The 26,139-nt window shown below is 36.5% G+C and overlaps 1 protein-coding gene across 5 annotated transcripts in view; it reads right to left on the bottom strand.

Moving 5' to 3' along the window:
- DDHD1 (DDHD domain containing 1) overlaps positions 1-26,139 on the bottom strand; it is a 128,855-nt gene that overhangs the window by 10,288 nt on the left and 92,428 nt on the right. For all 5 annotated transcript variants that reach the window (XM_010372061.2, XM_010372060.2, XM_010372058.2 and 2 more), the window contains 6 exons: positions 19,446-19,552; positions 9,266-9,528; positions 7,445-7,520; positions 4,808-4,957; positions 1,681-1,933; positions 464-655 (listed from right to left, as the gene is read on the bottom strand). In XM_010372061.2, coding sequence (XP_010370363.2) covers positions 464-655; positions 1,681-1,933; positions 4,808-4,957; positions 7,445-7,520; positions 9,266-9,528; positions 19,446-19,552 — 1,041 coding nt within the window. The remainder of the gene's footprint in view (positions 1-463; positions 656-1,680; positions 1,934-4,807; positions 4,958-7,444; positions 7,521-9,265; positions 9,529-19,445; positions 19,553-26,139) is intronic.

The raw sequence follows: 26,139 nt of genomic DNA on the forward strand, positions 1-26,139 counted from the left end.
CCATTCAGCAGATCCAATAAAATTTCTAAGCTTTGAATAGAAGCAGGATGATTTTGGTATAGCAGTTTTTAAAGTCTCAAGACCAGATACCGCACAGATCTAAAGCAATAATTACATGATTTTTGAGACTGAGAAGATCATATTAGTAAAAATCTACTTTATAAACCTCAGGGGGTACTTACCCTAAAGAGATTTGTTTTATGTTTGATGTTTAAGACCCTGTGCCACAAGGCCCTAATTATTAATATTCTATTAATTCGCCAATGCAGAAAGTAAAACTGCATTTTCCTGGAAATTACTGTTAAAAATATAAGCAGAAGAAAAGCATTTTTTTTCTTTCAAAGTTAAGGCACACTTTAGATCTTAGAGTTGACTAGCTAGTATTGATATCTTATACCTCCCTGCCCTCCCCAAGTTTTAAAAAGATACAGTATAAACTTAAGGAAATAATGTATGAACTAACATGCAGAATCAAGGAAGCCAGAACTGCTATGTGGAAGGGTCTGTGTTGCCACGGTGGTAGCAGAAGGTGAGGCGACTGGCTTCTTCTCATCTTCCATTGAGTCTTTTGATGTTTCAGATGACGGTGTTGTAGATGAACGTCCAAATCTTGAGAACAACATTCCTCCAAGTCCCTTTCCAATGCTAGCAGCCCCTGTATTTCACAAAGCAGGGTAGTCATTCTGTTGAATTACACCACACACTAAGCTAAAGAGCACCACCCATAATTACAGCCAACTGGCAGAGGGACCAAACCCTAGTCATGTTTTTCCAGGGTGGGAACATAAGAAAATTATAATTTATATTGCAGGTTTCTAAATAAAAATGGTTAATAGAAAGACAGTGGTATAAGCTCTAGGAACATAACATAGGAATATATAAACAAAGGAATCAAGATTCTATTTTATTCAAGTGATCATGGTTTATTAAAATATTTGGCAAGATTAAAATCTTTAATAAAAGAACCACGCCATTGATATGAGTATAGATTTATTATTGATATACTTACTACTGAATTTAAATGGATATGTAAGAAAAAGCCATCAATAAACAATGTATTAATACGAGAAAGTGAAACAGCAAAAGAGTCCAGCAGATAAAGCCTATTTATAGTGCCACCTTGTGGGACTTTATATTAAGGCAACTTGTAACCAAAGGCAATGGACAGATTCAAATAGCACATAATCCAGTTCCAGTGATACAGCCAAATACTGTGCTAGTACTGGAGATCATTCAAAGAAAGATTAAACATCCTTGTTGCCCTCAGGAATCACAGAGTTTGAGAGACTTTTAGAATAGATCAGAGAACTGGTTGGTAGGGAGCACCCTCTGACACAAGTGCTTTCTTATTTCACAGATGAGCAAGTAGAGCATTAAAAACTGTATTATTTGCTCAAGATCTCGCAGCAAGTGGTAGGATCAAGATTAAAACGAGGAACTTAGAACAGCTTTTACTGGTTCGTCCAGCTATCTCATATTCTAAAACTATAAGATCTGATCTAATCAGAGAACGTTAGAGCTTTTTAGGCCTCAAATATGAACATTGGGAGGGTAGTTAATTCTAGACACAGGGATTAACTATTGGGAGTTTCCTAATATATAGAATGCTTCTAGCTCCCCAAACTTTATGTCTATAAAAGTGCTTATATGCATAGATAAGGAATACTTAAGATAAATTACCTAGTATGCTTGCTTTGCCTATATTTGTTATAGATTCTCCATAGTGTCGGCGGGACAATACTGGTGAGGTCACGGGGCTTGGTATGGTTGAAATGCCTTCATTCTCTGAAACTGAGGTAGGTTCTTTAGCTGGGTTGAGGAAGCTTGGCTTCATATGTTCATAAGGTAGAGGATTTGAAGTATTGTACCAGTGGATCTGGACAGGTGAAATGTTGCTGTAGTGTTTCAGTATTAATGGTTCTAATCTATAAGCCTTGATTAAAAAAAAAATTCAAAGAAACACAGCGTTAAAGCACAATGCTTGGATTTTAATAAACTATTCTTACTCTATTGTATGCTACATAAGCCTCAGAGACGGAATTTAATTAAAAAACAATAGTTATTTCAAACATGTATTTCTATTTGTTCACTGTTAATATACAGTTGGTCTAATGACGAGATTATGAAAAACAGTCTAGGCTAATAATGTCTATCAATTAATTTTTCAGAGAAATATTTTTATTATGTTCTGATATGATGTAACAATTAGATTTATTTAGTCTCATGAGCAAAGTTGAAGTAGTAGATGGTAATCCTGGGAAACAGCAAATAAGGCCAATTTTTAATATTTTAGGAGCTCTATTTAAGCTCCATTTTAGCTCTATTTTAAAATAAATTGATATAGTAACAGCATAAATCAGATGCCAGCATAAGAGCATCTGTCTGATGTGAAGTAGCGATGAGACAGCAGAAAAGGCAATGGATATGGCATCAGCATCCCCCAAATTCATATTCTGGCTTCTACCACTTATTTTTTAATTTACATTTTTTGAAAATTTTATTTTTTAAGATGGAGATAGGGTCTCACCATGGTGTCCAGACTGGTCTCGAACTCCTGGGCTCAGGCAATCCTCCCATCTCAACCTCCCAAAGTGTTAGGATAACAGGCACGAGCCACTGCACCTGGCCTCTGTCACTTATTAATCGCATGATACTTGTCAAGTCACTAGGTCTCGGAGCCCTTAGTTTCCTGAGATGTAGAAAGGAGGTAATACTTCCTTTCTTTCTTTTTTTTTTTTTGTGATGGAGTCTCACTGTCGCCCATGCTGGAGTGCAGTGGCGCGATCTCGGCTCACTGCAACCTCCGTTCCTGGGTTCACGCCATTCTCCTGCCTCAGCCTCCCGAATAGCTGGGACTACAGGCGCCCACCACCATGCCCGGCTAATTTTTTTTTTTTTGTATTTTTAGTAGAGACGGGGTTTCACCATGTTAGCCAGGATGGTCTTGATCTCCTGACCTCGTAATCCGCCCACCTTGGCCTCTCAAAGTGCTGGGATTACAGGCGTGAGCCACGGCACCTGGCCAACACTTCCTTTCTTACAGAGATGTGAGAAAGAACAGATAACATTTGTAAAAACTGCCTTGCACCCTTCTGACATAAACTATTTAACAAAGTATTAATTTTTAAAAAAATCAGAGAAAGTATAAAATGAATAATAAAAATGTATGAGTTTGGACCCTCCTTTAAAGTTACAACAAAGTTTAAGATATACAAACGACAGGGCTCAGAGCAGACCTATGGACTGAAATTCACTTTCAAGTTATGAGACAATGAATAAAATGAGTATATGTTAATGAAATGCTTATTGTCTAGCTGGGTGTATATATATATTTTACTTAATCCTAACAATCCTAGAAGGCAAAATATTATTATCTACATCATACTGATAAGATACAGTCTCAGAAATAACTTGGCCAGGATTGTGCAGTTTGTATTTGAATCTTATATAAACTTCCAGTTCAGTGAAGTCAATATAGCAGTTGTAAGTCTTTATATGGGAGATTTTCTAAAATTCAAATGGTTAGTCAATGTTATATTTATTTGGTACTAGCTAAAAGGATCCTTTAAAAGACTTTCCATAATTATATAAAGCTATTTTTTCAGAGAATAAATGGTATTTAAAATAGTTTAATATTCAGTTAAACCAGCCTTGTCCCAAAGAAGTTTTAAGGGGACATTTTTCTTGTTTAAAAAGCTTACTTGGCATTACACTGTTTACCAGGATGCAAGGTTCTTCCATTAAAAAAAAATATTTACAGCATAAACATAACAGAGAATAGAAAAATCCAACATTTTACAATTCTATTAGGCTATAATAAAGTTTTATTTTGATGTTTAATATTTGAATGTTTTCATTTTTCAGAGTCTACAAAACACATTCCAATATTGTAGCATATTTTAGATAAAAAAGTATTTAGAGCAGGATTTTTAAGATTTATGGTTTCTAGGTTACTGGTATTACAATTGGTTAAGGTTTGAAAGTCCAGTAGACTCCTGTCTCTTGTATTAATTGTCTGGGAACAATATTTTTACATTGCGTTCTTGTATTACAAGTGCAACATAACCAGACCATCTCTAAGGTATTTTATCTCATGAGCTCTAAATTAACCAAAACACATGTTTAATAATCGGATAAATGAAGTGTTATTCGTTAATTCCATGGCACCTTGTAAGATGTCTTAGATAGATTTTTATTTTTTGGAGATGGAGTCTTACTGTGTTGCCCAGGCTGGAGTGCAGTGGCACAATTTCAGCTAACCGCAACCTCTGCATCCCAGGTTTAAGCGATACTATTGCCTCAGCCTCCTGAGTAGCTGGGATTACAGCCATGCCCAGCTAATTTTTTGTATTTTAGTAGAGACGAAGTTTCACCATATTGCCCAGGCTAGTCTCGAACTTGAGCTCAGGCAATCCGCCTGCCTTGGCCTCCCAAAGTGCTGGGATTATAGCCATGAACACCGCGCCTGGCTTTTTTTTTTTTTTTTTTTGAGATGGAGTTTCACTACTCTGTCACCCAAGCTGGAGTGCAGTGGCATGATCCTGGCTCATTCCAACCTCCACCACCCAGGTTCAAGTGATTCTCCTGCCTTACAGGCACGCACTACCATGCCCAGCTAATTTTTTGTATTTTTAGTAGAGACGAAGTTTCACCATGTTGGTCAGGCTGGTCTTGAAGTCCTGACCTCTGGTGATTCGCCCGCCTCAGCCTCCCAAAGTGCTGGGATTACAGGTGTGAGCCACAGCTGATAGATTCTTTTTAGGAACAATTTGACATTGAGAAAAAAAGAGTCTATATCGCAACTCACCACTGGATCTGTAGGATGAAAAATATTTAGTAACCGGTTACAAATCTCTCTAGGCAAAATATGGTCTTGACTTCCTGTATTTCCTGGGCGGATGCCACGCAACGCCAAGAAAACTGCTAATGGGGATCCCATACAGAAGAAATTCTCAACCTAAAATGATAAAGTCATCTTAAAGTTTAAAAATGGTGAAGTGTTATTTTTCAACAAAATTTGGGCATAACAATATATGGCAAAATACAAATAATAAAATTATCTCTGAGTATATTCATTTTTAATAAGAGTTATCCAGATGGGCTCTGCTACCCATTAACTATTCTAGAATAATCTATTTCCATGAGATACTTCATTATCTTTAAATCTAATACAAGTTGAATAAAAGGAAGATAAGGATCATTTTCTTTAATATTTGTATACACTAATCAAATATTTATTGAGGTACTACTTTGTGCGAAGTAATACGCTAGGTGCTGTGATGGATATAAAGACCAATAAGGCACAGCTTCTGCACCCAAAGTTTACAGTCCTGTGGGTAAAGCAGAATAAAATACGTGCATAACAGAGGGAAAGAATGCTTTAAGAGAGTGAAAAAAATAATTCCAACTTTGAAGGCTTTACAGAGGAGGTAGCATTTGTATTGGCCAGTAAAAGACGAAAAAGCTTTCTACGGCTGAGGCTGGATATTGGTGCTGGAAAGAATAACATTCCAGACTGATAGAACCAAATGAACTAAAGCCAAGGTGGGAAATAACTTGGTTTATTTTATTTCATTATTATTTTTTGAGACCGAGTCTTGCTCTGTCACTCAGGCTGGAGTGCGGTGGTGGTGCGATCTCAGCTCACTGCAAGCTCTGCCTCCAGGGTTCACGCGGTTCTCCTGCCTCAGCCTCCGGAGGAGCTGGGACCACAGGCGCCCTCCACCACGCCCAGCTAATTTTTTTTTTTGTATTTTTAGTAGAGATGGGGTTTTACCGTGTTAGTCAGGATAGTCTCGATCTCCTGACTTCGTGATCTGCCTGCCTTGGCCTCCCAAAGTGCTGGGATTACAGGCGTGAGCCACCGTGCCCGGCCATAACCTGGTTTATTTTTGAGAATAAAAAGTCTGATAGGCTGGGTGCGGTGGCTCACGCTTGTAATCCCAGCACTTTGGGAGGCCGAGATGGGTGGATCACAAGATCAGGAGTTCGAGACCAGCCTAGCCAACATGGTGAAACCCCATCTCTACTAAAAATACAAAAATTAGCTGGGCGTGGTGGCAGGCGCCTGTACAACCAGCTACTTGGGAGGCTGAGGCAGGAGAATCGCTTGAACTGGAGAGGCAGAGGTTGCAGTGAGCCAAGATCACGCCACTGCACTCCAGCCTGGGCGACAGAGCAAAAAAAAAAAAAAAGTAATGATGGTAGAGATGAAACTCAAATTCTACAATGGGATTACTCCAAAGACCATACTCTTATGGCTTTTAAAAATATGTTATAACTTACCATATGGTTTTAAATGTATGGTGTGCATGTGTGTGTGTGTGTGTGTGTGTATATCTTAAACACTTTGTAAGTAATGGAGATAGATTCAATTAAAAAACTCCTGATGTTTTAAAGCAATTTCTGCATCATTCCACATCTTAACCTGTGTAAGTTCTTGTGATAAAAGAAACACATTTCAAGGAGAGGTAATATAGTATACTAGACATGAGCAAATATTTAACAGGAAATGAGTATTAGGAAACTTACAACATTTCCCATTTAACACTGCAAAGAAGTTATTTGTTATCCAGCTACAGGGTATGTCCTTTCCAATAGTCTAGTCAATGCTGACACCTCTGCCACATTTTCCTAAAACACTGCTTTCAACAGGTAATTATGATACTTAAAAACCCTGCAAAGCTTCCCAATGCCCATATCAAATACAAGTTCATTATTTCTAGCTATTCCTGCTCTCTTACTGTCTCCTTGTTCTGACTCCTGTATATTCTAGCTAAATTAAGTTTGCTCGCCCAGCTCCAAGCTAACCCTGTGCACCTCTGTCTTGTGCTTTTGTCATATATTGTTCATCCACTGAAATGCCAGCTTTCCATCCCTGGAATCATTACTCATATACTTCCTCTGATTTTTTCTCACCACTGACCAACTAGTTGGTCATTATGATTTCTTAATTCTAAATAGTAAGTATTTCTCATCAGTCTCTATTTTTCTCTATCACTATTCTAGATTAGTTGATGTTTCTTGGGGTATATGAAGTTATACCCCTCCATGCCTCTGTTTATGCCATTCCTCTTACACAGAATAGCATCTCTCCTTTCTTTCCCTTGGCAATATCTAATTGACTGAGACCAAGTACAAATATCACTCCTTTGTAAACTTTTGCAAGCAAAGTTAGAACCTCCCTCTGGTACATATATTGTTCTGTATACTGATAATAGCATTAATAATACTGTGTTGTACAACCTGAGGACTGGGGAACTGACTTGTCTATTCTTTTCTTTGTACAACCAGAAACTAGCAGTGTCCAACATATAGTATATGTTGAATAAATATTTATTTTGAAAGGACAATAAACTTTCATTTGAATCCTAATGGCATATTTCAAATGACATTAAAAAAAATACTGAGATCAATGTTGAAGAACACATTGCTCTTTCCTTACCTTAAATTTTAAGGCTGGTGTTTGTGTCATAGATGACGCTTTCAATCCATGCAGCCGTTCTTCTATTTCCTTCAGCCTAAGAAGGGGTATGAGATTATATACACATACATATGTATAATTTCATAAATATTAGATGCTTGCTAGCTTACTAAAGTATAAAGATGCAGATGATGATGGCCCATTATCTCTCACATTAATCCTGGTTGACAGTATTTAATAAATGTCTCTGCCACAGTACAGAAAGTGTATAAAAATTTATGAAGTAATTAGTAAAAGTACCCCCAGTTGTCATGATACCTGCTGTTAATGGCTTTTTTTGTAGTAAAATGTGAGTCACATACAAGCACATATACACCTTAAAAAAAATTATACCAAATGGTTAATACCATATATACTGTTCTATCTCTCTTTTCTATACTTAAGACTTCAGAGATCTTTTCATTTCATTGCCTCCTGACCTACTTCAATTTTTTTTTAACAACTATGACTGTCCAAAATACAGGTGAACCATAGTCTAACCCTTCTCTGTGATGAACATCATTTTCAATTACAACATTTCATAGCTACTTACATTTAGTAAACTATGGAATTAAGTTATTATTATTATTATTATTTTTTTAAAGCTATAGTTGGCCAGGCGCAGTAGCTCGTGTCTGGAATCCCAGCACTTTGGGAGGCTCAGGTGGGTGGATCACTTAAGGTCAGGAGTTCAAGACCAGTCTGGCCAACATGGTGAAACCTCATCTCTACTAAAAATACAAAAATGAGCTGGGCGTGGAAGCAGATGCCTATAATTCCAGCTACTGGGGAGGCGGGGACAGGAGAATCACTTGAACCTGGAAGACAGAGGTTGTAGTGAGCTGAGATTGTGCCACTGCACTCCAGCCTGGGCAACGGAGCAAGACTCTATCTCCAAAAAAAAAAAAAATCTGTTATTTTCCATGCTTTTTTTTTTTTTTTTTTTAAGTTTTACTGGATTTATACATCTAAAACGCTGCTCCAAGTCTTGCCAAACATGACATTTTATTTCAAAACTATCAATTATTTTGACACTATAATATTTATGTGTCTAGCCTATGGTACTTAATAAGATTCTAAATGAAATCCTTAGTTAACATCTGTAAGACAAAAATGAAACAAGTAAAACTTTTAGTCAATTAGCACATTTGTTTTAATATGCTAGTAAATTATCAAAATGAATGATTATTCATTGTTATATTAGAATTAATCAGATAAAGAAAACAAAGAAGATAAGGCATGTAACTAGATATGAAGATAGGAATGTAGCAAATAATTAAAAGATAGCATCAGGAAGGCCAAAAGTGATTAAATAATTATAAAATCTACTTATAATTATATAACACACATAATGATGTTTATATATATAACATATGTAAAAAAATATATTTGCCAAAAAAAGTGCTTAAAAATTATTTTCGGAACAATAAGAAAGGTAGAAACCCACCTCAAAAGGCCAGTAAAAACTACAAAAGATTATAAACTGGTAAACATTTTCAATAAGGATTCTATGCAGTGACTAAGCTTGGAATAAGCTTTAAATTTCACTCCTAACAAATTGTGAAGAAAAGATGAAAGGAAAACAAGGAGAATAACAAAAGAATTTATTTTATGCTACAGGAAAATGCATGTAATTAGGACGAAAATCAACAGTCTCTAGCTTGATTACGCATGCTATGTAGTAATCGTTGTATCCTGAACAATGCATTATTTCTTTATCATGAAATTCTTAGTTTTCTCCTAAGAGGTTCGGTAATTCCATAAAGACATTTAAAAATTTTTCAAAAGATTAGGATATTTTACCGTCGTTTTGTTATATAGAGTTCATCAAGAAGATGTCGTTCTTCATAGCTCATCCATCGTTCATCAGGCAACTCTTCTTCCTTTTGCAGCAACTGTTCATAGAGTCGAACTGGATTCCAGCCAGTCATTATGTCATAAGTAATTACACATCCCAAGGAATGTGATACTATTGAGACTTTACCCCCTTTTTCTTCAAAGTCTGGATTCCGAGAACAGAAAAGGGAATATAATCGATTCAGCTCTTGCTGAAGGCCTTTAACTAGCTGTTTGAAATAAGAAAACATTATCATATTAGAGTTGTCACTGACTACTATATACTTATTCTAAACTCAAATACATTAAGGTAGAAAAACATACATTACTGATTAAACATACCTAGGTTATTAAAATTAACTTAGGTCTTTCAAAATCTTGCAGGAATGAAGTAAGGTATACGTACTATTATAATCCATATCATCACTAAGAATATAAGCAGATATTACATAGATCCTTTTGTAGTCCTTAAACCTAAAACTGTATAGGCCAGTAGTTCTATAGATTAAAAAAAAAAAAAAAAAAACCAAAGTTCTATGCAGATACTAGTAAGATTTTCAAAGACCCCTGTAAATTTCTTTTTTGTTGTAACTTACCCACATGCAATTCTAAATTTTTATACCTTGCAGTTTTTAGTCAGTAAATTTTAGAAAATGAGTATCTGGGCTTATGCTGATAGGTATACTAACATTATAAATTATTGTGCTTTTAGATAGAGTAATGTAATAAAACGCCACTGTATGAAGAAAAAACTAAAGTTGATCTACTGGATATTTCAAAATTCCCACTAAGTTGGCAATACAGATATAAAAGTAAAAAGTTGCTTTCTATGTCTGGAAAGCAGGGCTATTTTAAGTTTAGAGGTTAATAATGTGGGATTTTCATAGTTTTTCTTTGTAAAACTGCTTTCTTTGAAATTAAGCTTTAACAAATATTACTGAAATATTCCATAAAGTCAGAATAAGGTTCTCTTGTTACTCAAACCCATCCTGGGCCCTGACCTGAGTTTTAAGGCAGTCTTATCTTCTTCCTACCACTGTTTACTTCTATTTGATTATGAATTTCCTGCTGGATGTTCAATTTCTCATTTCAGTACTTCTTAATATACCAGCTGCTACTCTGACATATAAATATTAGTTATTTGTTGCTTCCATTTTCAAGCTTGTTACTATGTCTCAAGAGAAAACTAGCCACCATCAACTTTTATTGAAAATTCTTTATCTGCTGACACAACCTGAAAATCATTCTTTATGTACTTTATGATTGGCAGGGTTAGCAGTGACATGAATAAAGGGATGATGGTCTCTGTTGACATCTCAGAGCTTCACAATGCAATACTGGTTAAAGCTAAAGGTCTAGTCAAAGCTCTGAAACTATCACGTCTGATGAAATATATTCAGCTGATGAAGAAAGAAAAGGAAAAGACAAGCTTGAAGCATGTGGAAGGATGATAAGCTGCCTTTTCTCTAGGGAGAAATGCCAAAGTTTTATTTTAATTAGACTCTTTTTTTCATCAGGAAGTAAAAAAGAATTACATGCTTTAGTGCAATGGTTCTCCAATTTGCAACATGCATCAGAATAACCCGGAGGGCTTGTTAAATACAGATTTCTAGGTACCATCCCAGACTTTTTGATCCCGAATTGCTGAGATGTGGCCTGGGAATTTGCATTTCATTATGCTCCCAGAAGATGTTGATGCTACTGGCCTGAGGACCACACCTTAGAAACTACTGATTTAATGGCAATGTACATAAATATCTTCTAAGACATGGGTTGTAAGTAAAACTCTAATTAATATAGTTTCAGGAATATGCAGTGTGAAATACTATATTGCTGTTTGAAGGGAGCTATAATATGCTTTGGATTTGGCTTTGATAACAATATCAACCAATCCTTAAAATTCATTATTTTCCTGATTTACAATCTACATGAGGTAGGTACAGAGAAGGCTAACGCTTAGATAAAATAATTTCCTTTAAAAGCAACAGTTCTTTATTGTTTTTATTTTTGAAGACCTTGATTTTAAGACTTGCACCATGTAAATCTCAAAGCACTAACAGATACATACTTTAGTACTCTGACAAAACGTACCCAATCTTTTTGTTTTTATAAAATACCAGCCTACTCCCATATTAAAGTTTTTTTTTTTAAAGGAAATAACACTACCAGTAATTAACCTATTTCATATTCAAAAATTTTAAAACATCTCTCACTACACCAAATACTTCATTAGTTTGGCAATCACATATGGGTAAAAAAACAAGATCAAATTATCTAAGGCAGAGAAAGTCTATTTGATACTAAAATATTTCACTATGGAATGAGGCATAGCACGGACAGTTTCTGAAGAGCTGATGATGTCATCTGTTTTAATAATTACACACTTGAATAGAAATGGCCTTTGTATTTCCTTATTAGAGCATATCTGAATATGGTAGCATTTTCTTTTTCTACTGCTTATGCATATATATGGGACATCTGTGGCCAGACATTATGATTCTGAAAGCCAACTTTTTAAACAGCTTTGTACTACCTCTAAATGCTTCTGTATCTCATCTGCTCATCAGTGAAAGGAGAAATTCATATCTATATTGTATCCAACAAGTTTACTCTAATTGGAATTTTTTTTTTCTTTTCCTTCTCGTTTCTGATCCAATTATATTCTCCCAATTAGGATCCCTTTGTGACCAAGTGTATTCATTTGGGACATCTCAGCCAAGATTAACAATATACCCTGGGATCTTAACTTTATTATCTATTAGATCTACAATATGATCTAATCAAGTCAGCAAACCTCTTACACAGTAAGCACTGGATAGCTTTGTAAAAGTTTAAAACAATTTCTAATTTCCATGACCACTGCTCAAGAGTAAAAATTTATGAAGGAAATGAACGTAAGGAGGAAAAACCAGGGAGTTTCAAAGAGTTGAGTCCAAACACACAAAATATGGCTGAGGAATACAGTTAGTCCTTTGCTCTCCCTGCTTCAAGAAATTGTGATGAGAAAATGTAATTTAGAGAGTTCTAGTCATATACATCAATTATATAATTCAAATAATGTCAAGATACAGCTAGGACAATTCTCTATATAATTCTTCATTTTTAAAAGCTACTGAAAAGAGAGTTCAGATTTACACAAGACGTACAGTTCTCTCTGGATTTCTTGTGTTACTTTAGGGTTGAAGTAAGGGCCAAAGGCTCTCTGATGATCTCTTGATAGTCTGAAATTAATTTTTTTGGTTGATTTTTTTAAATTGGTCCTCAGAAAGTCATCTGAAAAGTACTGATTGATATACACAACTCTTCCCCTAACCATGACTTTTCAGGAATTATTAGGAAAATCATTAATTAGGGTTCTCCCATAAGTATGTAAGACTGTGAGAGTTAAAAGGGACCTCAGCGATGATCTAATTTAAACTGCTGTGAAGCTAGGAGTCCCTTTAGTAGCATCCCTGAGAAGTGGTCACTCAGTCTCTAGTGCACATCTCCATTTTTAAAGTGTCCACTTCTATCTTTAGAGACAGCTTTGTTACTACAAAGCTCCGTACAGTAAACAAACATGTTCCTTCCCATATTTTCTATCCACTGACCTTTACTTTTTAGAGTTAACAGAATAAGTCTATTAAAAATATGGTGGCCCTTGAAATACATAAATACAAATATACACAGAATCAATCATAACTTCAATGTCTAAGGACCATGAATTGTACTGGAAACTTTATACACATTTCATCTTTAATCCTAATGACAAACTTTATCAATACATATTTTATCCCATTTTATAAATGGGGAAGCTAAGAAAGTGAGAAATTTGATCTAAGAACACAGAGCTGGTTAAGTGGTAGGTTCTGTTGTTGTTGTTGTTTTTGCTTTTTTTAGATGGAGTTTCCCTCTGTCACCCAGGCTGGAGTGCAGTGGTGCAATCTCAGCTCACCGCAACCTCCGCCTCCCAGGTTCAAGTGATTCTCCTGCCTCAGCCTCCTAAGTAGCTGAGATAACAGGTGTGCCCCACCATGCCTGGCTAATTTTTGTATTTTTAGTAGAGGCGGGGTTTCACCATGTTGGTTGGGCTGGTCTCAACTTCCTGACCTCAAGTGATCTGCCTGCCTTGGCTTCCCAAAGTGCTGGGATTATAGAAGTGGCAGGCTTTGAATCTCCATCTATTTGACTACAAAGGCTCAGAGAAGAAGGGGGGAAAAGGCTCTTTAAAATGCCTCACAAATAAACCAAACAAGGTTCATTCACCAGGCATGTGACTTACTCGAAATCATTCCTTCCCTAAGGAAACATACACTTTTAAATAATTTATCCTAGAATATTGCCTAACACCAATCTCATGTTAATGGATTTTAATTTACAGAATCAACTTCTCTTTTTTAAAAATAGGAATACGCCAGGCACAGTGGCTAACACCTGTAATCCCAGCACTTTGGAAGGCCGAGGTGGGAGGATCACTTGAAGTCAGGAGTTCAAGACCAGCCTGGGCAACATGGTGAAACCCTGTCTTTACTAAAAACACAAAAACTGGCTGGGTGTATTGGTGCATGCCTATAGCCCCAGCTATTCAGGAGGCTGAGGCATAAGAATCACTTGAGGCCAGAAGATGGAGGCTGCAGTGAGCTGAGATTGTACCATTGTACTCTGGCCTCTGTGATACCCTGTCTCCAAAAAAAAAAAAAAAAAATTTGCCCTCCTCTCACTTAGGAAGCATCCCTTTTGTTCTTCACAATGCCTTAAGCAGTGTTTTCCCAGAATTCCTGGGATAGTATCAAGTAGGGGAACTATTAAAAATACAAAAGCAGGCTCCATCTCAGAACCACCGAATGAGAATCTCTGGGAGATCTTTTTTTTTTTTTTTTTTTTTTTAAAATGAGATGGGCTCTCCCTCTGTGGCCCAGGCTGGAGTGCAATGGTGTGACCTTGGCTAACTGCAACCTCCGCCTCCCGGGTTCAAGAGATTCTTCTGCCTTGCCCTCACGAGTAGCTGGGACTACAGATGCCTGTCACCATGCCTGGCTAATTTTTCTATTTTCAGTAGAGACAGAGTTTTGCCATGTTGGCCAGGCTGGTCTGAACTTCCAGCCTCAAGTGATCTGCCCGTCTCGGCCTCCCAAAGTGCTGGGATTACCAGCATAAGCCACCATGTCCGGCCTCTTTTCTTTTTTTTGAGAGGAAGTCTCGCTCTGTTGCCCAGGCTGGGGTGCAGTGTCGCGATCTCGGCGCACTGCAAGCTCCGCCTCCCGGGTTCACGCCATTCTCCTGCCTCAGCCTCCCAAGTAGCTGGGACTACAGGCACTTGCCACCACGCACGGCTAATTTTGTATTTTTAGTAGAGACGGGGTTTCTCCATGTTGGTCAGGCTGGTCTCAAACTCCCAATCTAAGGTGATTCACCTGCCTCGGCCTCCCAAAGTGTTAAGATTACAGGTGTAAGCCACCGAGCCTGGCCCGGCCTCCTCTCATTTGAAAATAATTTCAAATATATAAAATGTTGCAAAATAAAAATAACACAAAGATCACTCATATAACCTTTACCCAGGTTCACATATTGTTAGCATTGTATCTCACTTGCTTTATTCACTTGTTCTGTTTCTATGATAAACACATAAACCCTCACCTTTTTTGGGAATCATTTGAGGATATATTATATATGTCACGGTCTTTTACCCCTAAATTCTTCAATTTAGATATGGCATTAGCTACATGTCTCTTTAGCATCCTTTAATCAGGAACATTTTCCGCAGCCACTCTGCCTTTATGATACTGATTTTCTTTTTCTTTTTTTTTTTTGCGATGGGGCCTCACTCTGTCACCCAGGTTGGAGTACAGTGGTATGAGAACAGCTCACTGCAGCCTCGACCTCCCAGGCTCAAGGAATCCTTCCCGGCCTCAGCATTCCGAGCAGCTGGGACTAGAGGCCCAAACCACCATACATGGCTAATTTTTAAAAAATGATTTTTGGTAGAGACGGGGTCTGGCTATGTTGTCCAGGCTGGTCTAGAACTCCAGGGCTCAAATGATCCTCCTACCTTGGCCTCACAAAGGGCTGGGATTACAGGCATGTGCCACTGAACCCAGCCTGATAATGATATTTTTAAAGAATACAGTGTCATTCCTGCTTTTCATTACAACATCCTCATTTTGTGTTTGTCTGATGTTTCCTCATTGTCAGAATACTGTATAAGTGATGTGTTCTCCTCTGTGTGTCATATCCAGAGGTGCGTAATGTCCATCTGCTCCTCAGGAATACCCAGTTTAGATATTGCTTGATTTCTCCAGTGTATAATTATTGTTGCTCTTTCCTAAATGAATAATCAGTTTGTGGGGATATATTTTATGACCATGTAAATATCCTGCTTCTCATCAAAATACTGCCTTCAATTTAGTATCTATCGATGATTTGTGTCCAGTCTTCTCTTACCTGATCCTACCATGATAGCTGCAAAACAGTTTTCCAGCTCCAGGATTCCCTCCATCAGTTGGCCTTTGGCATTCTACTGTAAGCAAGGATTCTCCTTTCTCCCCATGTATTTATTTATAGTCAATATGAACTTATAATAATTTTTTCAATGATTTATAAATAATACTTTTGGTGCTCAAATTGTTCCAGATTTGGCCAGTGAGAGCTGCTTAATTTGGCCCTGTGTTCCTGTGACCTACCCCATAATTCTTTTGAGCATCTTCCTACCTTCTGTCATAACAAGTTGTTCCAGCCCCAGAATCAGCCATTTTCCTGAGGAACCCTGATTTTCCTCAGTGGGAAATAATAGCACTAGAGGAAGAGATCTGGGTGCTAGGTGTGCTCGATTAGGGTGTCTTTGCTTATTGGCCACTTCAGTGGGCAAGGTTAGGAAGTACATGCATGAACAGGCATACCCTGTTTTATGGCACTTTGTAGACACTGCATTTACACTGAAGGTTTGTGGCAGCCCTGCACTGAGTAAATCTACTGTTGCCACTTTTCCAACAGTGCTCACTTCATGTCTGTGTGTATTTTAGAGCAATAACATATTTTTAAATTAAGGTATGTATACTTGTTTAGACATAATGCTGTTGCACACTTAACAGACTACAGTATAGCATAACCATAATTTTCTATGCACTGGGAAACCAAAAAATTTGCATGACTTGCTTTATTGTTTTTATTGCTTTCTTGTGACATTCACTTTGTTGCAGTGGTCTGAAACCAATCTACAGTATCTCTGAGGTATGCCTGTATATATACATATTCACCTACATATATAAGTAATACTCACAACACACATGCATATTTTAGAAATTGTTGAATTTACAATGATACCCTCAAATTCCAGTACCCGCCACCCCCACCCTGGGTTTATTTTTGCTGTTATTTTTAATGAGTATAGAAATTATTCTCATCAGGGATGTTTGAAAATCACTGCTAAAGATTGCTGATGAATTTCAGTCACAAGTTCTCATGCTCTCCCATGAAATTCATCTGGATCAAAAGACAGATTAATTCAAAGGACTAGGTGTTCCCTTTGCCCCCCATTTATCATAGCCATTGGTTCCCTCTTTCTACTATCTATTTTATTCAGTTCCATTCTGAGGACAATTATCTTTCCACATATAAGAGCATTACAGAAAATGACCATTTGCTCAGTTACCACTAGCCAATGACCAGAGCTTTGAGCCCTCTTAGGGGTACCACCAATCATATATATGCAGGTATGTGTATGTGTATGGTAACATGCGCTCTGATATCCTCCTCCCTGCACTCTCACTGGTTTCACTTCTAATATTATAGTCTGCGCTATACAACTCCAGAAGGGAATCGTAAACATACCAAAAATTTACAAGTATAATTCATTATTTTCCTTATGTTCTACTCTCTTCCCCTACAAAAATCTGCTTCCCCTTCCTCCATTTATAGTTAATATCAGAACCATCTACGAGTTGCCTAAGCTAGAAATTGTAAGCATCATCTGTCTCTTCCCTTCCTGTATCACCCATAACAAATCATTTCAAGACCACTTAATTCTATCATATTTTGAATCTATCTCTTCTCTTTATTCCTATTAACACTATTTTGGGTTAGAACCTTGTTATCGCTCACTTGAATTTATAAAGATAGAATTGGGGTATGGGATAGAACTGCTTTTTCCTTTTTTCATCCTCAAGAACATAAAAATATTGGAGAGAAATGAGATACAAACGATACTATCTGTTACTTCCTTTGCCAAGTTTATGCCACTTTACTAGCTTAAAAAAACAAAATGTGTCAAAATGTGCTCAGAAAATATTTGGCAAATTACATTTATAAGTTAATACATGTAAAACAATAAACCTGTTAACTCTGAAATGCTTTACATGTCTATTATAAAGATAGTTATAGGTTATGGAACCTTAAGAAATCTAAGATCTTTATACAGAAAACATATACACAAAATCCTGTCAGGCTCCACTCCATACTTAGCTTTTCAAAGCTTAGTTAGGAATATTTTTAGATTAAAAAAATTGATAAAAGAAAGCTCCCACAGAAAACATCAAACCCTTCTTTCTCTTACGAAAGCAGAGGTATCTATAGGCAGCAACATGTCTGTTTCAGCATTGGAGAATTTTACTCAGAATTCAAAAACTAAAATGATTTGATATTATAGTACCTGTAGTAATAGTAATTCTTGACTGCCATGTGCCACATGTTAATATAAGCATTACCTCAATTAATCTTTACAAGAATGCTATGAAGTAGCTACTTGTTAGAATATCCACTTTGCAGATAGAGAAGCCAAACAGAAATTAAGTGTTACAGTGGGACTGGAATCAGGCAGTCTATATCTCTAGAGCCCATATACACTTTGCAAAAAGTAATTTCTACTGCATAGTTTTTAGAACAAAAACTGGGGCCATATATGATTATGATGAAATATGGAAATGTAATTTAAGTACTATAACAATAAGCCTAAATGCTTTTTTCAGAGGGAAAAAAAGAATAATTGCAAAAATTTCCATGTATTTCTCTTCTTTCCACACATTTCATAAATGTGGACCTACGTATTATAATATTTTAACCTTTCTTGAAGGCAGAGACTCCCCCTTATACAAGATCCTTGTACAGTATCTTATACATAGTTCTCAATAAACACATTTTCAATAAACATGTAGACCATATTCTTAGTTCAAAACACCTTTAGCCAGCTGATTCAGTATACATAAATATTATCAAATCTTACCTGGGATTCCTGATAAATAAATTTTACCAACGTGACAGATCTTACTTTCAAACACTTGTACTGATTTTCCCTGTCTCCCTGCTAATGAAGGGTAAGAGTCTGCAGTAAAGTGGCCCCCTGTTAGCCTGTGCTCGGCACAGAGTAGGGCTCACTAAATATTTACTGATTAAAGGCCCAGGAAAGTCAAAATAATCAGCCAATAAAAAACAGAGAGACTGGCTATCTTGTGAACACAGAGGAGAGAAGTGGTAAACAGTGTAAGCTGTGAAGCTATATTGCTTGGGTTCAAATACTGGCTCTGCCACTTATTAAGCGAGACACAATGAGCAAGCCTTAAAATCTCTCTTGGCATCAGTTTCCTCATCCTTCAAATGAGGATACTAATCATACCTACTTCACAGGATTTTTTAAAATAAGGATTAAACAAGTTAACACGTTAGGCAATTAACAAATGTTAGTTACTCCTACTAAACAGAATTCCTTTCCCTCTTATCAATAAAGTGACAAAATGCATTTGGTGGAGATTCTCTCATCTTCTTGAATAAACCTTCACCTCTTGCCCCAGTGTTACTCTTGGGAGGCATCGGCTCCACTACCATTTGAAAACTGTATGAATTCATTACAGAAGTGAAGCAATAAACATCCATCATATACAAAAAATTTAAAGGACATTTTATGTCTAAAACTCTTTTGTGAAGACAACAGTCACAGATATAATTAATCAGATTTATGAACACTGTTATTTCTCAGAGCTATTTTCTAACCAGTCCCCCACCTGAGACTGTTTCATTAAGGGTCCTAATATCTCGTTTGAAGACTATCAAATTTGTTAAAAGTAGGCTATTTATAATGAATTCCTGTAATTTCTCATTTGCTTAAAAAAATGTAAAAATTCAGGACATTTATAAGCTACCACTAAAAAATACCCACCAGCAAGATAATCATGATACTTACTTCATCTCTATAAAGCGGACTAGTATAATACATTATGTCCATTGCACTGCTGTTCAGCATATCCCTTAAACCTCGTACTTTGTCAGGAGTAATGGAATCAACAGTGTCTACAAAAGCAAAAAAACCAAGTAAATTAAACTTATAGAAAGTCTGTTATACGGAAATAATAGCGAAGAAAATTACATTGCCTGAAATAGTAACTATTTAACATTTAAATATTCAAGACCAGCTTTGGCTCTAATGAATCTTCCTTTCCTGTAAAACACTGCAAGAAAAAAACAGTAAAAGACAAAATAGGAGATGAAAAGAAACATTAAAGGATGAAAGCCGTTATCAAATATATAAAGCGTCACCCTTTTTTGTATGTTATGGCTTCTGTATTGAAATTCAGGGGTACCCAGAGCAAAACAAGGCCACATATTTTAGAACAAGTGTCAAAACACAATCCCAAGTCTTTTTGTACCTCCTTTTCTGTTTCCTCTCCTTTTTGAGATGGAGTTTTGCTCTGTCCCCCAGGCTGGAGGGCAGTGGGGTGATCTCGGTTCACCGGCTCAAGCGATTCTCCTGCATCAGCTTCCCGAGTAGCTGGGATTACAGGCGCATGTCACTACGCCCAGCTACTTTTTGTATTTTTAGTAGAGATGGGGTTTTACCATGTTGGCCAGGCTGGTCTCTAACTCCTGACCTCAAGTGATCTGTCTGCCTAGGCCTCCCAAAATGCTGGGATTACAGTTGTGAGGCACGCACCTAGCCTGTTTTTTTGATCTATGCACCTTCAGCTTGGCAATACACATGTAGACTGCCTAGAGCCACTGGTGGCAACCAGCAACAAATTAAAGTTATCCTACAATTTGCATCTATCTTTAGTGAGCCAAAGATTCTGTGGACAAGAACTGTCAGATCACAAATATGCACAAAGGCAAATAAATCAGCAGTGTTTATCAGTAAACAAGATAAAGGTGGTGTAATTTACTCTATTGAAAAAAATTGCTACATAAACTGATTTTCAAACCAGTACACCCTTCCACGAGTTATGCCTAACCTATGGAAATTCTACCATGGAAAGATTATTCTATTAGACACCTAATAAAAGTATTAGAGAGACAGAAAATTTTACATTTCTTATAGAAATACAAAGCACTATACTTGGATGAATACTGTGATTTGAAAGCACAAGGTGAGCAGAAGGCATATAATTTTAGTGAAACAAAATTTCTTTTATTCCTTTTCACTTTATTGGCTTAGGTTATTTTATTTATTCCTCCACTTTAATACAATGTAATAATAACAGGAAGGCAAAGACAAGCAAAAGTTCTTTTTTTTTTTTTAAATTGTAAAGGGAAATATTGTTGCTGTTTGTGGTTGTACAACATATTTACAGGCTGTACCTATTTCTAAATTGTAAAAGTGAAAGGTGTACTACCATGCTGATCTGAAAATACTTCAAATGTCATTTTAATGCATTTCCAAAAAAAGTTTTTACTGTGAAATACAGACACATATAAATAAAGGTATTTAATTATGAATGGGCAGTTTAAAGAATAATTATAAAAAGAAAAACATGTTCATACCATCTAGTTTAAGAATACTGCTAGTATCTTACAAACCCACCATATATTCTGAAATGATCACAGGCCTCTCTAGCAGAGAGGGAGAAGTAACTACAGGTAAGAGGTTTGTATTAATTGTGCTTTTCCTTTTCCTTATAGATTTACTACATGTCCAATAATATTAATAACTGCACCCAATTACTTCTACAGAATTTACTATGTGCCAGAGCCTAAGTATTTTACCTGATTCTGAACACTGTGTAAACTGAGGTATTATCTATGGTTTGCTTGCACTCTTCCACCCAATCTTATGTTTCTGAGATTCATCCAAGTTGATGCATATAGCTGCAATCCACTCTTTTTCACTGTTGTATAATATGCCACTCTATACCTATATCAAAATTTATCCATTCTCTTTCTAGAGTTATTTGAGTTTCTGGTTTTTTGCTACTACTTATAAATCATGATCCTAAATAACACTGTTTTACATGTCTCCTGGTGCACACGTTTATGAGTTTCTTTAGAGTATATCTCTAAGAAGTGGAACTACTGTGTCAAAGGGCACATGCACCTTCAGCTTTATAAGATGATGTTAAATCTTCCAAAGTGACTATACCAAGTTTCATTCCCAACAATAGTGAATGAAAACTCTCACTGCTATACAACCCCAACAACACTTGGTATTGTCACTTTCTTAAATTTTTGCTTGATGGGTATGAACGATACTTCACTGTGGCTTTAATTTGCATCTCCTTGATTACTAGAAAAAAATATACATACATAAATTTAAAAAACCTTTTCTTTCCCACTTAAGTTTCTTGTCCTTTATTCTGGATATGAAACCTTTGGCGGTTATATCTGTTGCTCTGTTGTAACATCTTTTTCTCAGTTTGTGGCTTGTCTTTCATTTTTTATGGTCTATTGGTAAAGAGAAGTCCTTAATTTTAATCTAATCAAATTTGTTATAGTTGCATTTTTTTGTATATTAAGAATTCTTTCCCTGCACCTTGAGGTTGTAAAGGTAGTGTTCTGTATATTTTTCTAAAAAGTTTTAAGGTCTTGGCTTTCATATTATCATGTTTTTGATCCATGTGAAATGTGAAGTAGAGATCATTTTTTACTTTTTTCCCCCATAGGACACCCAGTTTCCATATGCCATTTATGGAACAGGCTATCCTTTCACCAATGATCTGTAATGCCAGGTATGACAGGTTTCCTGTTTAGGGAATCTCTAATCTGGTACACGGGTCTATTTGCCTATCCTTGTGCCAAGGATATTTACAGAAGTTTGAATACAGTACTAGGTATGGCTACCTAGTAGGTCAAGACTCTACCCCTCAAATCCGTCATTCTGTGTTTTGGCTATTTTCAGACCTTTGTTCCTTTTTTATTTCATTTTATTTTTTGTTTAAATTTTATGGGTACATAGGAGATATATACATTTACGGGGTACATGCGATATTTTGATACAGGCATGTAATACATAGTAATCGCATCATGGAAAATGGGGTATCCACGCCCTCTAACATTTATCCTTTGTGTTACAAACAATCCAGTACTACTCTTTTAGTTATTTAAAAATGTACCACTAATTTATTATTGATTATAGTCACCCTGTTGTGCAATCAAATACTAGGTCCTATTCATTCTATTTTTTTGTACTTATTAACCATCCCCACCTCCCCAGTATCCTTCCCAGCCTCTGATAACCAGCCTGCTCTCTATCTCCGTAAGTTGTTGTTTTGATCCAACAAATGAGAACATCTGCTGTTTGTCTTTCTGTGTCTGAGTATATAATGACCTCCCGTTCCATCCATGTTGTTTCAAATGACAGGATCTCATTCTCTTTTATGGCCAAATAGTACTCCATTGTGCATATGTACCACATTTTCTTTATCCATGCATTTGTTGATAGACCCTTAGGTTGCTTCCAAATCTTGGCTATTGTGAACAGTGCTGCAACAAACACAGGATGCTACAGACATCTATTCAATATACTGACTGCCCTTCTTTTTAATATATACCGAGCAGTGGGATTACTGGATCATATGGTAGCTCTATTTTTAGTTTTTTGAGGAACCTCCAAGCTGTTCTCCATAGTGGTTGTACTAATTTACATTCCTACCGACAGTGTACGAGGGTTCCCTTTTCTCCACATTTCACCAGCATTTGTTATTGCCTGTCTTTTGGATATAAGCCATTTTAACTAGGGTGAGATATCTCATTGTAGTTCTGATTTGCCTTTCACTGATGATCAATGACGTTGACACCTTTTCATATGCCTGTTTGCCATTTGTATGTCATCTTTTGAGAAATACCTACCAAATCTTTTGCCCATTTTTTGATAAGATTATTAGATTTTTTTTTCCTATACAGTTGTTTCAGCTCCTTATATATTCTGGTTATTAATCTCTTGTCAGATGGGTAGTCTGCAAATATTTTATCACATTCCGTGTGCTGTCTCTTGACTTTGCTTGTTTAGCCCTTTGTTCTTTGATAATCATTTCAGAATCAGTTTGTCAAGTTTCATGAAAAAACTCTGGAAATCCTGATTGGAATTACATGGAATCTATAGATCGATTTGGGAGAATCCACACCTCTAGAATAACGAATTTTCCAATCTAAGGAAATTATCTTTAAGTTGTGTTTAAGGTCTTTTAATTGTTTCTTTAATTTGTAACATAAATATACTTCTTTTGCTAGATTTATTTCTTGGAACTTTATATTTTTGATGCTATTTGTCTGTTCTTGGTATACAGAAATGCAATTATGTTTATATACGGAATTTCTATGTCACAACCCTAATAAATTACTTTATTAATTCTAATAATTTTTTTTTCTTTTTCTTTTTTCCCGGATATGGGGTCTCTCTGTTACCCAGGCTGGAATGCAGTGGTTATTCACAGGTGTAATCCCACTAATGATCATCACAGGAGTTTTGGCCTGCTTTGTCTCCAACCTGGGCTCTTTCACCTCTCCCTGCTCCTGAAAGGTCACCATATTGATAGTGAATTTGGTGTGAACACCTGCTTGGCATAGTGCACTACAGCACAGAACTCCTGGACTCAAGTGATCCTCCTGCCTATGCCTCCGAGTAGCTGGGACTACAGTCACATGCCACTCTGCCCGGCCTAATAATTTTTCTGTATATTCTTTTATATATTCCGAGTAGACAACCATATGACCTACAAATCAAAAGAGATGTTTCTGAGTCTTTGTAACTATTACTTCTTTTTCTTATCTTACTGCACTGCTAAGACTTTCAAGCAGAATGTTTAAATTGTAAGAGTGGATATCTTTGGCTTATTCCTGATTTAAAGGAAATGGTTTTAGCCTTTCACTGCCAAAGAACACAATGATGTGTGCTGTAGGTAGATACCCTTTTAAAATTATTTTTAAATTTACACATAATAAAATTGACTCTGAGTTTTAATGCATGTGTAGTTTTGTGTAACTACTGCCAGGATCAGGATATTGAACTGTTCTATCACCCGGAAAAACTTCTACATGCTGCTCCTATAAATTCAAATCCTCCCTGCTTCCCCTAACTCCTGCTAATCAATGATTTGTTCTCTGTCCCTGAAGTTTTGCCTTTTCCAAAATGTCATGAAAATGGAAGCATAAAGTATATAAACTTCCAAGACTGGCTTTTTTTTTTTTTGAGACAGGGTCTCACTCTGTTACCCAGGCTGGAGTGCAGTGGCATGATCTTGGCTCACTGCAACCTCTGTCTCCTGGGTTCAAGTGATTCTCGCGTCTCAGCCTCCCAAGTAGCTGGGATTACAGATGCCGACCACCAAGCCCGGCTGATTCTTTTTGTATTTTTAGTACAGACAGGGTTTCACCATGTTGGCCAGGCTGGTCTCAAACTCCTGACCTCAAATGATCCACCTGCCTCAGCCTCCCAAAGTGTAGGGATTACAGGTGTGAGCCACTGCGCCCAGCCTAAGACTGGCTTCTTTCATTCATCAGAATGCCTTTTATACTACCAAAGTAGCTTAAACCTAACAGAAATTACAAACTCAGGAGTTTTACTAAATGGTAATTCAGCCATATTATATACTTTCCTGAGAAGCCTGAGCAATTTACCTGTATGAATGGGAGAAGTTCAAGGGATCATGTTGTTATTACACTAGAACTTTACATATCAACCACTGCTGCTGAGATCTGTTTTGGTCAATAACATTCCTTTTTTTTTTTTTTTTTTAACTCATTACAATTTTTGATGCAATTTGGGTTTGATAAACTACAACTGACATTCCTAACTGACTGTGAGACGGAATCACAGATCTGGACGAGTCCTTATAAATCGTAACTGACTATGAGACAGAATCACAGACCTGGACACCCAGGGAGGCAGTTTAACACTGTGATAAACATGGAATCTGCCATCATACAGAGCTAGATTCTGCCTGCCACTCTTAAATTTCCCTTTTAGTGAGTTTTAGTTTTATCAGTAAAATGGAGAAAATATAGCAGGTATTTCATGAATTTTTGAGACAATTAAATGAGATACTCCATGCAAAATGCACAGCAGACTGCCAGGTACACAGCAAAAGGCTCTGCAAATGGCAGCTGCTAATATTATAACCAGTATAACAACTCTTTCATTTTGCAGATTATGTAAATAATCAATCTAAACGTTCTGTTTTTATGATTTTAATATTTAACGGACATAACTTTGTGTAAAGAAAGACACCTATTTTAGTTGATGACAGATCTTTAAGGAAGACAACTAAACTGATTTTATTTAAACAAATACACAAATTCTCTATGCTAGATTGTAATTCACCAGCCCAGGGAACGTATGAAAAACAACAAAGGAAAAAAAAATCCTGAGATTTTTATTTTTCGATTATGAGGGGAAAATTATTAGAAAGAAAAATGTAAGCTCGTATGGAATTGTGGAAAACAAATATTTTTAAAGTGCTGACAAATCAACTCAGTGTCAAAAATTTTAGAAAACATTTTGTTCCCGCTATATCCCTCCATCCGCCCTCACAATCCACAGAGGGCATGCATGAAAACAGTGCTACCTATGAAATCTATATAGTGGTTCAAATGATATTAGTCAGTATAATTATTTTAGAAATCAATGGATTTTATTTTCTTAAATAATCTAGAACAAAGGGTGAGTATACCTC

The sequence above is a fragment of the Rhinopithecus roxellana genome, chromosome 5 (genome assembly GCF_007565055.1).
Source record: "Rhinopithecus roxellana isolate Shanxi Qingling chromosome 5, ASM756505v1, whole genome shotgun sequence".
NCBI lineage: Eukaryota > Metazoa > Chordata > Mammalia > Primates > Cercopithecidae > Rhinopithecus > Rhinopithecus roxellana.